The sequence below is a fragment of the Dipodomys merriami genome, unplaced genomic scaffold, assembly GCF_024711535.1.
Source record: "Dipodomys merriami isolate MVZ:Mamm:240054 unplaced genomic scaffold, mDipMer1.0.p SCAF_13, whole genome shotgun sequence".
NCBI lineage: Eukaryota > Metazoa > Chordata > Mammalia > Rodentia > Heteromyidae > Dipodomys > Dipodomys merriami.
Window position 1 is genome coordinate 6592761 of NW_027202604.1, and position 15049 is coordinate 6607809.

Consider the following 15049-nt stretch of genomic DNA (forward strand, 5'->3'; position numbering starts at 1 on the left):
GAAATTCTTAGCAAAAGCTGAGTGCTGGTGGCTTACACCTGTAATCCTAGTTCAGGAGGCTGAGATTTGAGGATCATGGTTCAAAGCCAACTTGGGCAGAAAAGTCCATGAGACTCTTATCTCCAATTAACTACCAGAAAACCGGAAGTGGCACTGTGGCTCAAAATGAGAGAATATGTTATCCTTGAGAGAAAAAGCTGAGGGACAGTGCCCAGGCCCTGAGTTCAAGCCCTATGACCAACTTAAAAAAACAACAGTAACAACAGCAACAACAAAAAAAACATAAACTGAAATAGCATAAACACACAATTAGCACTCTGTATCACTAAAAGTAGGCCTTGGAAGAAGCCATGGACATACACTTGAAAGAATAACATCCAAAGCCAGGTGATGGTGGCTCATGCCTCTCAGGAGGCTGAGATCTGAGGTTCTAGGCCAGTAGCCTAGGCAGAAAAGTCTGTGAGATCTTACCTCTAATATCACCAAAAGCCAGAAGTGAGTTCAAATGGTAAAGCCCCATAAGAGCTCAGTGCCGAGGCTGAGTTCAAGCCTCAGTAACAGCACATAAAATAAAAAAAGAAAACAAAAGAACAGGGCACTAAAGAGGCCTCTGGATTTTAGAAATTCTTAAAATTTTAATTACATAGACCAAAAGTTCAGGGATAGAACAGAAACTTGATATTTTCAGCAAATCAGCCACCAATATGGCTATGAAGGCAGTACTCACAGCTAGGTGTAAAGGGCTTACTGTTGCTCTATTATCTGAATCATTCAACATGTCTGTCCCCGAGGTTTCCATTAACTGAAAAAGAAGAGGTATTTTAAATATAAGAAATGATCTGTACATGTAGATACCATGGTTATTCCTCTCTTTTCTTTCTTCAAGTCATTTCAAGGTATACCAGGTAGATAACAACCTTCCAGAACAGGATCATCTCAAAGATGCATGTGCCAAGGAACACAGAATGACAGCACAGTTATGAAGTAGGTATAGAGGGAATTAGAATTTAACTTGGACCATGTAAACTTCTCCCTACAAAATTTCTGTCATCATCTTTGCTCTTCAAGGTAAGTAGGAAATATCCAAAGCTTCAGTTTCAAGGAGAACAAGGAAGATATAACATTATAGGCAAATTGACTAATACTTACAACATCTAAAGGAGTTTCACTTGCAATCTGAAAGATTAAAAACAAAAATAGTTTAGTAAGTATTAAGCCTTTTCCCTAATTTTTATTCTGAATATGCATTTCTATTGCCTCAGAAAAAACTAAGACTTCACAAGCAATTATACAATGTAACAGACCACAAATCTATATACATAGGTCTAAGATTTTAAGCTAAAGACCCAAAATATCCTAAGAAAATATGAGCAATATTTTGTAGCAACTTGTAAATGTTGTAGTAAATGTTAACTTTTTCTTTTATATCCACTTTCCTGGAATTTTATTTCACCTTGAAAGGAAATAAAGTGAAATTTGTACCATGCTTATATAAAGAAATCTTTAAAAAACTGAGGTACCTGCTCCAAAGGAGTATATTTTAACATATCTCTTATTTTCTTTCTGGTTTGGCAAAGTGGATTGAATAATATGTATATATCAGGATGACACCACAGTTGAAATAAAACTTCCTTTGCAGAAGTAGATTCTCCATTAAAAGACTTTTCAGGATATCCTAAGTATACAGGAGCAATCTGCCTTTCACAGGAGCTTTTATTTCTCATCTCATGTAAGATATATAAAGTTTTCAGAAATTTATGGAAAAGATTCAAAGGGGCAGTAAAAGTAAGTTTTACAGACCCAGATGTAGGACAATGTAGAATAAGGATGTAATAAATAGCCCTTTTTTCAGAGATTTATTTATTTCTGGTTTTTGTTATTTTTTAAACAGGAGTTTCACTATTATTGCCCAAGCTTCTAGCTCAAATCATCTTCTTTAGTAGCAAGAACTTTAAGTGCCAAAATGACTTCCTCCTCTTCTTTTTTTTTTTTTTTGGTCAGTCATGGGGCTTGAACTTTGGGCCTGGGTGCTGTCCCTCAGCTCTCCACTACTTGAGCCACAGCACCACTTCCTGTTTTCTGAGTGGTTTATTGGAGATAAGAGTTTCACAGACTTTCCTGCCCAGGCTGGCTTTGTGATCCTCAGATCTCAGCGTGAGCCTGGCATCTATGATGGGGCTTGAACTCTGGACTTGGGCGCTGTCCCTGCGCTCTTCAGCTCAAGGCAAGCGCTCTACCCCTTGAGCCACAGCACCACTTTTCGAGTGGTTTATTGGAGATAAGAGTCTTTTGGACTTTCCTGCCCGGACTGGCTTTGAACTTCGATCCTCAGATCTCAGTCTCCTGAGTACTGGAATTACAGGGGTGAGCCACCAGCGCCGCCCTCTCCCCCCCCCCCCTGCTATCTTTAGAGATTTTTTTTTTAAGATAGGACCTTAGTCTAGGCTGTACTGAACTCATCATCCCAAGTGTGTACCACCATGCTGAGCTTAGAGATTTAGTTTTTTCCTTTCTCCAAAGGAAAAAAGAACAAATACTATTGTACTAAAGTAATGAATTTAAGAAGTATAAGGAGACTGAAGATGTTAAAATACAAAACAGAATTTGTTTTTTTCTTTTTTACTGTAGTGGGGTTTGAACTCTGAGTGCCTTTATCATATTACTAAACTATAAACTCACATTAGTTCTTTCCTAAGAATTTAGAAATCTTACCAGCTGAAGACATAGACGGTGACCATAAGCAGCTGAGTAATGAACTGCATTGTATCCTTGCTTGTCCCGGATCCCTGGATTTGCATCATTTCTTAGTAAGTATTCCAGGCACCTATATACAGTAATAATATACTGAGAATTCAGAATCCTACATTTTTTTTACCATTGATAAAAACAAAGACAAACTATGAAAAGCCAGCCTGGGAAAAAAGTCTGAGACTCTCATCTCAAATTAACTACAAAAAATACTGGAAGTAGAGCTGTGGATCAAGAGCACTAGCCTTGAGCACAAAAGCTCAAGGACAGCACCCAGGTCCTGAGTTCAAGACTTAGGACCAGTACCAAAGAAACAAAACAAACTGGGGCACTGAGGGCTCATGCTGGTAATCCTACTCAAAAGGGTGAGATCTGAGAATCAAGGTTCAAAGCTAGCCAAAGCAGGAAAGTCCATGAGACTTTCTCCAATTAACCTCCAGAAAACCAGAAGTAGGTCTTGGGCTTAAAGTGGTAGAGTATTAGCCTTGAGCAAAAAAAAGCTCAAGGACAGTTCCCAAGTCCTGAGTTCACACTCCACAACTGAAAAACAAAACAAAATAAAAATCAATTGAAACTGAATACCAGAAAATAATGAAATGTTAAAGAGAAATCTTCTTTATTGAAACTGGGTAACTCCAAAGTTTGATACTAGGTTTAATATGCCTAAAGGTTCTTTTTTTTTTCAAATAGACACTGTCCTGGTACCAGTCAATCTACACAAAGCAATATGTGATAGGATAAACCTTAGTGATGGTAAACATACAATGTTGGAGATATTACTAGTAGAACATAGGGTACAATTTCTCATGTGAAAGCTCAAGAAAGGCTGTCATGCCTGCTCCAAGAAACCAAGGTCAGAATTCAATGGTATTAAATTGGGAGACAGAGGTGGACAGACAGTAAAAGCATATGGAAGTCAAAAGAAATCCTTTCACATAGGAGATACTTCATTTAATTTCCACACTATTAAAATATGTGAAAAATAATTTTTAATCTATTATATAAATACTGTTACTATAGCAAAGACAAAGGCAGTGAATTTGAAATGCAAATATCTGCCTCTAAAGCCAATTTGGCATCAGTGATTTTGGACAAATAATTTCACTTTTACAGTGAAATAATCTCTCTATTCATGGGATAGAGAAGCCATCTCAATAATCTGAAGTCCAGTCATGTTTAAATTACAAGTCTGTAATTATTCAGTGATAATTTGTCTAGTATGCCAATATACCCCTCCCATTACCACCACTACCAATCACCAATGTTAATTATGCCAAGGGCAAAAATGATTATATAAAATATTCCTCATTAAGAATCCAAAGTTAAGCCAGTCGCCAGTGACTCACACCTGTAATCCTAGCTACTCAGGAGGCTGAGATTTGAGGATCACGGTTCAAAGCCAGCCCAGGCAGGAACATCCATAAGACTGTTATCTCCAATAAACAACTAGAAAACTGGAAGTGGCACTGTAGCTCAAGCGGTAGAGTGCTTGCCTTGAGCTGAAGAGCTGAAGAGCTGAAGAGCTGAGGGACAGTTCTCAGGCTCAGAATTCAAGCCCCAAATCGACAAAAAAAAAAAAAAAAAAAAAAAGAATCCAAAGTTAGTGTGTATACCAGTACTGGGGCTTAAACTTAGGTCTTGAGTACTATCCCTTAGCTTTTTTTGCTAAGGATAGTGCTGTGCCATTTGGGCAAACAACTCTACTTCTGGCTTTTTGTTGGTTAACTGAAGAAAAGTTTCAAGGACTTTCTTGTTGGGGCTGGCTTCAAACCTGATCCTCAGATCTCAGCTTCCTGGTAGCTAGTATAGGCGAGAGCCACCGACAAATTTTATTAATTACAAAAAAAAAAATCTAAATTTCCAAAATTACACTGACATTATATAAAAATAAATTAAAAAGAAGTCTAAAGCAATGCATATTGCAAAAGCTCTATCATATATGGTAGCTCTATAATATGTTGGTAGACACATGCCATTGTACCCAATGCTAACCTTTCTTACCCTAAGGGATAAAACCCTTTAAAAATCACTTAATGAAGTACTTTTTATTATAGTCCCTCCCAAAGGTAGCAATTATTCATACCTTTGATGGATTTTGCTACTTAGGCAGAGCTAAATAAAATGTTCAAGTCAAGCATGTTAATAGGGTATCATAATTAAAAGTGGGTATCATAATAATATTTAAAACCCCCAAACCTTATATGGCTCAAGCACAAAGGCTAGTATTTTCTCAAGAGCAATGTTTCAGACAACATGTAAGCTGTTTGTTCTTAAGACTTCACAGGTGCCCAGTTCAGGTTAGTACTCATTGAAATGTAGAAAAAACAAGTCTTTAGAGCAGGAGCTTTACAGGCACAAACATTTCACTCATAGGCATTTAAAAAAATCTTTTATACAGCAGAAATGGTTCTCCCTTACTGATACCTGAGTAAAGCAAATTCTCCCAGAGGAACAAACTATTTTAAGATGACTCCCTGATACATGAGTATGGAAGAAAAGATTTATTTAAGGAAAGCAAAATAAGTTCATGTTGGCTTTCTAAAGCAGGAAAGTATGATCTACAGCGACTACTGTCAGGTTTATAGTAATAAATTGGTTTGAAGTCATTTGCTACACATGCCAATCTACTAAAGACACAGGGAAACATAGTGATAAACATGTAAAAGAAAACATAGATGTGCAATAAAAGCAGTCATTGACATGGAAAGTGCCAGTTTATAGAAGTAATTATTTGTTCTCACCTATGTGGTACTTACTTGCCATCTGTGTCTGATGTAGCTGCATAGTGCAGGGGTGTGCAGCCTCTTTCATCAAGGTCATTTACACTTGCTCCTGATCCCACAAGAGCAAACAGGCACTGGTAATTGCAGTTGGCAGCAGCATAGTGCAGTGGTGATCTTTTGTACCAAAGTTAATAGAAGAAAGAAGTCAATTCATACACTAATAAACAAGAGTACAGCTGACTCATATTCTATCAATTTTCAAACACTATTTACAATAAGCCTTACATTTACTTTTATCATCTACCAAAGTCTTTTGGAAGGCTGGACACAAAGCTGGGAGAACAACAGCTGTTTAAAGAACCTTTTAGAACATTTAAGAAATAAAGGAGAAACAGTTTTAAATTATTTACTAGTCCCCAAACAGTTGTAATCTAGTCCCTTGAGAGAATTATAAACCATGTTACATTCTGCTCAGAAAGATGAAAACTTCCATTTTGACAAAGCTTCCCACAGAACAGAGCAACTTCTTGTTCCTATCTTAATAGAAAAATAAAGTGTAAGAGGAAGTTAAAAAAGAATTTTAAAAGAATGGGAGCTGGGTGTGGTGATACATGCCTGTAACCCTAGTATTTGGAAGACACTGTCTCTACCCTCCACTCCAGAATAAAAAGAATGTTCAATTATATTGGCCGCACAATAGATGTGAATAATCATATAAAAATTTGCAACCAATAAAGGCATAGTATTAAAGACTATTCAGTATTCTGAAAAGCTAGAGTACTGTTTTAATTTCTAAAAACTAGGCATTTGTAGTTTCCTCCAGGTTAGTGAAATAACAGAATGTTATTAAATTTAGGAGTAACTACTTTGGGATTATGTATCTATGATGATTCTATTACTTCGATGTAAAAACAAACAAAAAATGATGATAAATTCAGTCTAGAGTGCTTCACAGTGTAACTTTTCTAAGACATTTAAGCCTAATAAAATGATGGAACATTTCTGCATTATTGGATAATATAGAATTTTTTCCCAAAAGTTCAGTTAACTTTGCATCCCTTTAAAGCTACTAAACTTAGAATATGCTACAGAAGGAATAGAATGCTTTGATACAAATTAAACCCGATATAATTATAAAAACTAAGTAGGGCATTGGTGGCTCACGTCTGTAGTCCTCGCTACTCAGAGGCTGAGATCTTAAAATTGAGGTTCAAAGCCAGCCCAGGCAAAAAAGTCTGTGAGACTTCTATCTCCAATTAGCCTTCTAGCAAAAAGCTAGAAGGAAAGGACTAGTTCAAGTGGCATACCACAAGCCTTGAACAAAAGCCAAGAACACAAAGCCCTGAGTTCAAGTTCCAGTAAGTATAAACAAAGCAATTAATTTATCCTTAACTTGGGCCATGCTAGATGGTAAGACTGATCAAGATGCATTCTACCCACAAATAGACATGTTAAATTTAAACATTTTTATATAAAGATTAAGAACAAAGAATAAAATCCCATTAAATTTCTGGAAGAAACTGTAAAAGCCAATCAGTGATTTTTGATTTTGTGACTTATTGGTTATTTTCACTAGTAACTTATGAGCTGACTCTATTCTTCAAAGTATATAGGATCAAATAGTTTTTCAACTCATTTCTAATTTCCTACCATTTTTCACCTCTCTCCTACACTGGCCCAAATGTACTAATATACACTTACGTATTTCCTTCTGTTATATACCATTCCTGTCACACATTTTGATACATGTAATTTTCATTAATGACAATTTTACTTATCTCCTCATCTCCCTCTTTCAAAAACATTCAAACTGCTTTTAATTCTTTCCTGAATGGTTCTAATGTAATCTGTATAAGCAGGGAATAGATAATAAGTAGTTTAATGCTGCCACGAGACAACTGGTGCTGAACAGTTAAAGATAATACTAATTATAGAGATCTTGTCATTTCATAGCTGTTTTCTTATATACTATACTCAATGGTATATATGTCAGATATATAGAGAAAAAAAGTAAAAACTGAAGATATTGTTATAATCTATATCCTCCCTCTTTAACATTGGGACATAAAATGAATGGTGTTTATATATAAGTAAAACCAAATATGTGAGAATTTTCACCCAAAGAATGACTTGAGTGAAACCATGTTTCTGTGGATGTTTGTTTCTTCCTACCCGCTTTCTGTACATATGTGTGTGAGTGTGCTGGTACAAGGCCTTGAACTAGGGCCTCATGCTCTCATTCAGCTTTTACTAACAACTGGTGGTCTACCACTGAAGCAATGCCTTCAGTTTTTTGCTGGTTAAGTGGAGATAAGACTGTCTCAGACTTTTCTGCCTGGGCTGGCTTTTGAACCTCAATCCTCAGATCTCAACCTCCTGAGTAGCCACTGGTGTACAGCTTACTATATCAATCTGAAAAGCACACAGGTATCGAGGCCATGATGATGTGAGGAGAAAAATATGAAGCATAGAGATACTTATAATAAAGCTGGGAGACTGATGCCAGAGCTTTGTGTGAAGCAAATACTCTACTACTGAGCAACATCTCCAGTCTTACCTGGGACTCTCAATGATTTGTGCTTCTTTTCCTCTCTGTCCCAACACCAAGGACTGACTTCAGGGGCCTGGCACTTTTGCTCAGCTTACTTGCTCATGACAGGCCCTCTGCCAGTTGAGCCACGCATTTGGCATGGGACTTTTATAGTGAATCATGACCACATTTTAAAAGATGCTAAATTGTTCAGTTAATTTTCAGATGTCAATTGGAAGGTCAATCAAATCATTAAGTAAAAACAGTCAGACTCAATAGAGGAACTGTATCATTACCTACCTCCCAAATTTGTCTTTTCTGTTGAAGTCTGCACCAGTATTGAGCAGGAGGTTTAGGCACTCCAAATTCCTAGGCAAAGAAGAGAGTTAGAAAACATAATAAAACTGGTAGGTTTAAATAAACATAAAAAAATGTTAATGAGAGTAAATGTAAATAAAATGGTATTTATTTCCATGAAGAAAAAAATATCAAAACTCATCTAGTACTTAAAGTTATGATCATAATACTACAATGATTGGAAATGAATAAATCCTGCCTCTATTAAAGAAAGACATTTATAAGAGATTATGAGTAATTTGTAGGAAACAATTATGACTATAAGTACATGGCTTTTAATATTTGTGTTTTTTTAGTATCAAATCTATGGGTATAAAAGACCCAAAAGCTCCTTGAAAGCACAGCTTTCCCTTATTTGCTCTGATTACTATGATTACTGGAAACTTGCTGGAAAGCTGGGCAATGGTGGATCATACTTATAATCTGTTACTTGGGAGGCAATGATTGAGAGAATCATGGTTCAAGATCAGCCCAGACAAAAAGTTTCAGCCAGTAAGTGGGATGATGATGGTGGGCCCAGGTTATTCCAGTTAGTTGGAAATTGTAAATAGGAGAATTATGGTCCAGGCCTACCTGGGCATAAACTTGAGACTCCATTTGAAAAAGTAAAAAGAGCTAGGGGCATTGTTCAAGAGAAAGAATGCCTGCCTAGCAAGTTCAAGGTCCTGAACTCAAAACTCCAGTGCCAAATAAATATAGATAGATTAGGAGCCCATATTACAAAAACAACTGTTCTTGTATTAATTTTCATAAGCTTGAACTATCACTGCCAAATGGCCAAATACTCAAAGTCTGTGTATTTCTCTCTGTAGGCAAGTTTCAGGAAAATTAAGTTTGAAATGTAACATTCTTTGGTGACCTTGGAATTAGGGAATGTCACATGCTCACAATCAATTTCTGTAATTTGGCAGGATATTATTCATAGGCACCCCTATCCTCTGAAATCATGAATTTTTAAATACATTTTAAAAATTATTATAAAGGTGATATAGAGATGGGTTACACTTTTATAAGTCAGGTAATGAGTACATTTATTTATTTATTTTTTTGGGGGGGTCCGGTCCTGGGGCCTGAACTCTGGGCCTGGGCACTGTCACTCAGCTCTTCAGCTCAAGGCTAGCGCTCTACCACTTGAGCCACAGCACCACTTCCAGCTTTTTTCTTTTTGCTTATGTGGTGCTGAAGAATCAAACCCAGGGCCTCATGCATGCAAGGCAAGCACTCTACCACTGAGCAACCTTCCCAGCCCCATGAGTACATTTCTTTTTGGACAATGTCATCCTATCTCACTCCATTTTTCCCTCCCATCCTTATCCACAAGTTGCATAATTCATGTTAGGTAAATTTTAAGGAATTATTGGTAATAGCTTTCATAAAATGTCATTTTCATAACCATGAATTAAATGGTTTGTCACAGATTAAATTACCAGAAGTATTAAATTGGTATTATGCTTTCACAGACAACAAGGATTATTATCATTCAGGAAGACCAACTGCTTAGTTTCCCTCTTCAGAGCTATTTAAAACTTAATGTCAGCTGGTGGTATATGCTTGTAATCCCAGAACTTAGGAGGATGAGGCAGGAAAATTTCAAGGTTGAGGCTAGCCTTGACTATATAGCAACAACTTGTGTCAAAAAAGCATAAACAACATACAAAAAACTTAAGTACCTTCTCTAACATTCTAACAATCTCTTTTTTTTAACTTTTAGTGCCCCATCTAAAACTATACCATCCTTACTTCTGTCTTGGTAATTACACTCAAAATGGCTCTTTTCTCTATCTCGCCTGTAATTTTGAGTAACTTTGCCCTCGCCAGGAATGGCAGCAGTGCACTGCTGCACATGATTGTCTAACAATCCCTTTCAACATTTCCTCTTAATAGTAGAGGCAATCTTTTCCCCAGAAGATACATATTCTAAAATAACCTTTAAAAGGTTATTACCAGTACTATTTAGAACATTTTCAGTATTTTAATGTTCTTATTTGAGGATATGTATTTTTTACTTTAGAAATTGACCTTATTAGTTTTTTTATTTGTCCAGAAATTATTTTTTACAAAATGTATTCTTTTTGTAGGCCATTCTTTTTTCTCTAAGTTATAATCTATAACTTACGTGATGAAACATGAAAACAGAGCCATTTTTGCTATTACTTACTATATTTGGTTTTCTATTTTATAATGGCCCAGACTAAAAAAAGAGCAACAGAGATAAAACTTTTATATTAACTTTCTGTTCCCATCCATCCTTTTTTTTTTTTTTTTTTTTTGTGATGTCCTGGGGCTTGAACTCAGGGGCTAAATGCTGTCACTGAGCTTTACTGCTCAAAGGTAGCACTTTACCATTTGAGGCCAAAGATCCACTTCTGACTTTCTGGTGATTAAACGGAGTTAAGAGTCTCATGGACTTTCCTGCCCCAACTTGCTTCGATCTGTGATCCATAGATCTCATCCTCCTGATAGCTAGGATTCTAGGCCTGAGCCACTGGAACCTGGCCATCCATCTTTTGGAGTTAGGGATAGAGCTCAGGATTTAAGAGATGCTCATATGCACATGTTCTATAACCAAGCTGTGTTGTAGCTGTTCTCTGTCCCTTCCCCATTTAAAATAAATAAAAATACTATTAACATACCCTCCAGCTGCAGCTGCATGTAGACAGGTCCTGCCAAAATCATCTGGGGTATCTATATCAAATCCTGTGGGAATGAATATCTTATCTATCATATAAATGTATTGGTTGCCATTGGTTAAGAAATTTCAAGTATCATATTCTTTTAAGCCTGAAAAAAACTGAGGAAAATATTAATGTAAAATATTACAAAAAAAAGACCACTAATGAATTGGTGACTTTAAAACAGTGCTACAGTGCTTGTTTAAAAGGTTATATATAGCCAGGCACTGGTGGCTTATGCCTATGACCCTACCTACTCAGGAGGCTGAACTCTTGAGAACCCTGTTCAAAGCCAGGAGGGGCAGGAAAGTCCATGAGACTATTTATCACCAATAAACCACTAGAAAACCGGAAGTGGTGCTATGGCTCAAGTGGTATTGCACCAACCTTGAGCTGAAGAGCTGAGGGAAAGCACCCAGAGTTCAAGGCCCCCCGCAAAAAAAGGTTATATATAATAGACATGGTTGGTGACATCTTTAGTCTCATAGTCCCAGCTACTGGGGAGGTTATGGCAAAAGGATTGCTCATAGGCAACACAGCAAAATTCATAACAAACTCTTCCACCTTCTAAAAGACTATACAATACTATGGATCATTATTCAACAACAAAAAGAAATATTAATATTAATATGAAGATGAATCAAAAACATTACTCTAAGTGAAAAAAGCCAGTTAAAAAAAAAGATTACATGCTAGATGACTCCATTACTATGAACTATTCAGAATAGGCAAGTTTATACACAGAAAGTAGATGAGTAGATGCTTAGGGATGGGGGAAGACAGTGTTCATTAATTGCTAATCACATTTCTTTGACAGGAAACAAAGACTTAAAATGGACTGTAATGATGGTTACAGCACCCTTACAAACATATTAAAACTACTGAATTATGCACTTTAACTATGAATTGTACAGAATGTGAATTATATATGAATAAAGCTGATCTGCCAAATCTGGTGACACATGCATGTAATTCCAGCAATTAGGAGGTAGAGGCAGAAGGACTTTGCCCATACTACATAGTATAATTTATTTAAAATAAAACAAATATAGGCATTCTGTTTAGTACTCCTATTCATGGAAAATGAGTATATAAATACTTATAGAAAGACATATGTACTTAAAAAAAAAAGAGAATTAGAGCTAGGCTTAGGCTGTGGCTCAAGGGGTAGAGCACTTGCCTAGCAAGCAGGAGACCATGAGTTCAAATCCCAGCACTGAAAAAAAAAAAAGAAGAAATGTAATTTAAATATTAAGAAAAACCCAAGTTTTTGTTTGATAATGTTAAAAAATTCTTTTGTTTTTCCTCAAGACAAGGTCTCAACTGTGTAGCTTAGGCTGCTTTGGAACCTTGATGATCTTGAACTCGAGATCCTCTTGCTTTAGCCTTCAAGTGCTGGGGATTCTAGGCATATACAAACATGCCTGGGTTTATAATCTTCACTGACACTTCCTCATAATCCTTGGGTAAACACATGGATCTTTCAGTAATGCACAACATTTATTCAACCATTTTAAACTGAGAATATATAGAAGAAATACATATAATTTAAAATCAATTTAATCTTATTTGGTAACTAATCACATAGTAGTATTTATAGAACTCCATTTCAAACCAAAGGAATTACAACATTTTAAACTACGTATTAGAAAGAGAAGGGGAAGAGAATAAAAATAAACTACTTATTAGATATTGCATACTTAGTTTTACAGATTTAGAAAATACCACAGAATGGGTCTCAGCTCTTACATGAAGGCCAAGACCAGTAAGACATATAAACAAAAACACTCTGTTTCAAAGTCCAAGATTACCATGCAATAATACATGATAATCTAGAAATATTCCATATTTTACTTCTCAAACAATAAAGGAGAGAAAGACATTAGAAAAATATATTCCAGAGCTAATGAAAAATTAATGTCTTAAAACTCAAAGAGATCTCATTATCTAAGAAGAGTAAATATATGACGTATACTTAAGACTGCAAAATTTTGAAAAACACAGATTCTCATATAACTGAAGGAAAAGGGAGAAAAGAAAGCAAAAGGGAGAAACAAGGTAGTTGGCAAAGAGAGTAAAGACTGACTAACCACTGGTCTGTGAAGGTTCTACTTACCTAAAGAAAGAAGTTTCCTGCAGCAATCCGAAAAACCACTTAAGGCTGCCAAATGAAGGGGGAACATTCCATGGATGCCACGCCTAAAGATGACAGTACAGAACCTTCATTATAACACCCAAAAAAATACAGTCCTTTCAACTCATTACAAGGAGAATTCTTAAGTGAGAAATTACTAAAGGAGGTAACTTTGTAGTACTCTGGAGTAGTTTGGAGGGTGAAGGTAGGCATGACTTATTTACTCAGCTTTTGTTTTGTTTTGTTTTGGTCTATTGTAGTGCTTGAACTCTGGGCCTGAGTGCGGTCCCTCAGCTCTTCAGTTCAAGGCTAGTCCTCTACCACTTGAGCCATAGTGCCATTTCTGGTTTTCTGGTGGTTAACTGGAGATAACAGTCTCATGGCTGTTCCTGCCTGGACTGGCTCTGAACCGTGATCCTCAAATCTCAGCCTTCTGAGTAGCTAGAATTACAGGCGTGAGCCACTGGTGCCTGGCTTACTGAGCTATTTTTTAAGTTTAGGTTTTTCCCCCCATCACAACCATGTCATTATGGACTTTATGTGCATGTGAGAAGTCTATATTGTCTATGTAAGATGTTAAGCAGCATCTCTGGGTTATACTTACTAGATACATCATCAACACCTTCCTCCCCAACCCAACGAGTATCTGTTTATTTAGAGAGCACTGTTTATTTCGGGAGCACTGTTGATTAAGGGAGCTAATTTCACCTTCATATTGCCCACTATTTTAAGCCATTCCCATAAGGCAACATGTTCAAGAATGTTCACAATAGTAATTCTGTAAAGGTGAAAAATGAGGGAGCAACTTATGCCTATAAATGAACTGTGCAAATAAATAATTAAATTCTATAAGAAAAACAAACTATATTTACTTGTAGAGATTTGAAAAGCCCCAAATACATTTTCTATATGGTTAAATCAAAGTGGTTAATGTAATTTTTTTTTTTCTGGTCATGGGGCCTGAACTCTAGGCCTGGGTGCTGTCCTTCAGCTCTTCAGCTCAAGGCTAGCGTTCTACCACAGGTCCACTTCCGGCTTTTTCTGTTTATGTGGTGCTGAGGAATCGAACCCAGGGACTCATGCATGCAAGGCAAGTATTCTACCACTGAACTACCTTCCCAGACCCTAAGTTAATGTAATTTTTTAAGTTGCAAAACAGTATGTACATTAACATACTATTTATGAATGTCTAAAGAGCTTAAAATTTGTTAATGGACATGTACAAATTTAGTACACAGAAGTAATAAACAGCAATTTAAATACAGTCTTTCTTCTGTCCAACATAGGCAGCAGAATTCATCTTCTAAACAAAATTTTACAGAGAAATTTTTAAGCCATTCTTTACATAAAGTAAAGGAAAAGCATCTGGAGTGGAGAACTTTGTGACTTTAAAGTACGTCTAGGGCTGGGAAGGTAGCTCAGTGGTAGAGTGCTTGCCTTGCATACATGAGGCCCTGGGTTCAATTCCTCAGTACCACATAAGCAAAAAGAAAAAAGCCAAAAGTGGCGCTGTAGCTCAAGTGGTAGAGTGCTAGCCTTGAGCTCAAGAGCTGAGGGACAGCACCCAGACCCAGAGTTCAGGCCCCATGACCGGAGCAACACCCCCGCCCCCCCAGCCCAAGAAGTACTTCTAGGTTAAAAATAAAGGCATTACTGGACTAGAAGTGTAGCTTAAGTTAGAGTCCCGAGTTTGAACCTCAATACTTTATCACCAAAAACCTAAATCAAAACAGAGGGATGAAAAGAAACACAAATTTCTGATCAAAACTGCATTACTCATGCTAAAGAAAAAACTGCTGTGAGATGAAAAAACTGAACAAATTGGTTAATCAAAATTATTACTTAAAACATTTTTAATCAACCAAATTCTGAATACAAAAAGAAA

At 36.5% G+C, this 15049-nt stretch overlaps 1 protein-coding gene across 6 annotated transcripts in view; it reads right to left on the reverse strand.

The window, feature by feature from the left end:
- The window catches only part of Ankrd28 (ankyrin repeat domain 28), a 167228-nt gene that overhangs the window by 25913 nt on the left and 126266 nt on the right, over positions 1 to 15049 (reverse strand). For all 6 annotated transcript variants that reach the window (XR_011371146.1, XM_070018614.1, XM_070018616.1 and 3 more), the window contains 7 exons: positions 13147 to 13229; positions 10992 to 11055; positions 8302 to 8370; positions 5505 to 5645; positions 2713 to 2824; positions 1150 to 1176; positions 728 to 802 (listed from right to left, as the gene is read on the reverse strand). Coding sequence is in view for 5 of the 6 variants with exons in the window: in XM_070018614.1 (XP_069874715.1) it covers positions 728 to 802; positions 1150 to 1176; positions 2713 to 2824; positions 5505 to 5645; positions 8302 to 8370; positions 10992 to 11055; positions 13147 to 13229 (571 nt within the window). In the remaining variant the exon portion in view is untranslated. The remainder of the gene's footprint in view (positions 1 to 727; positions 803 to 1149; positions 1177 to 2712; positions 2825 to 5504; positions 5646 to 8301; positions 8371 to 10991; positions 11056 to 13146; positions 13230 to 15049) is intronic.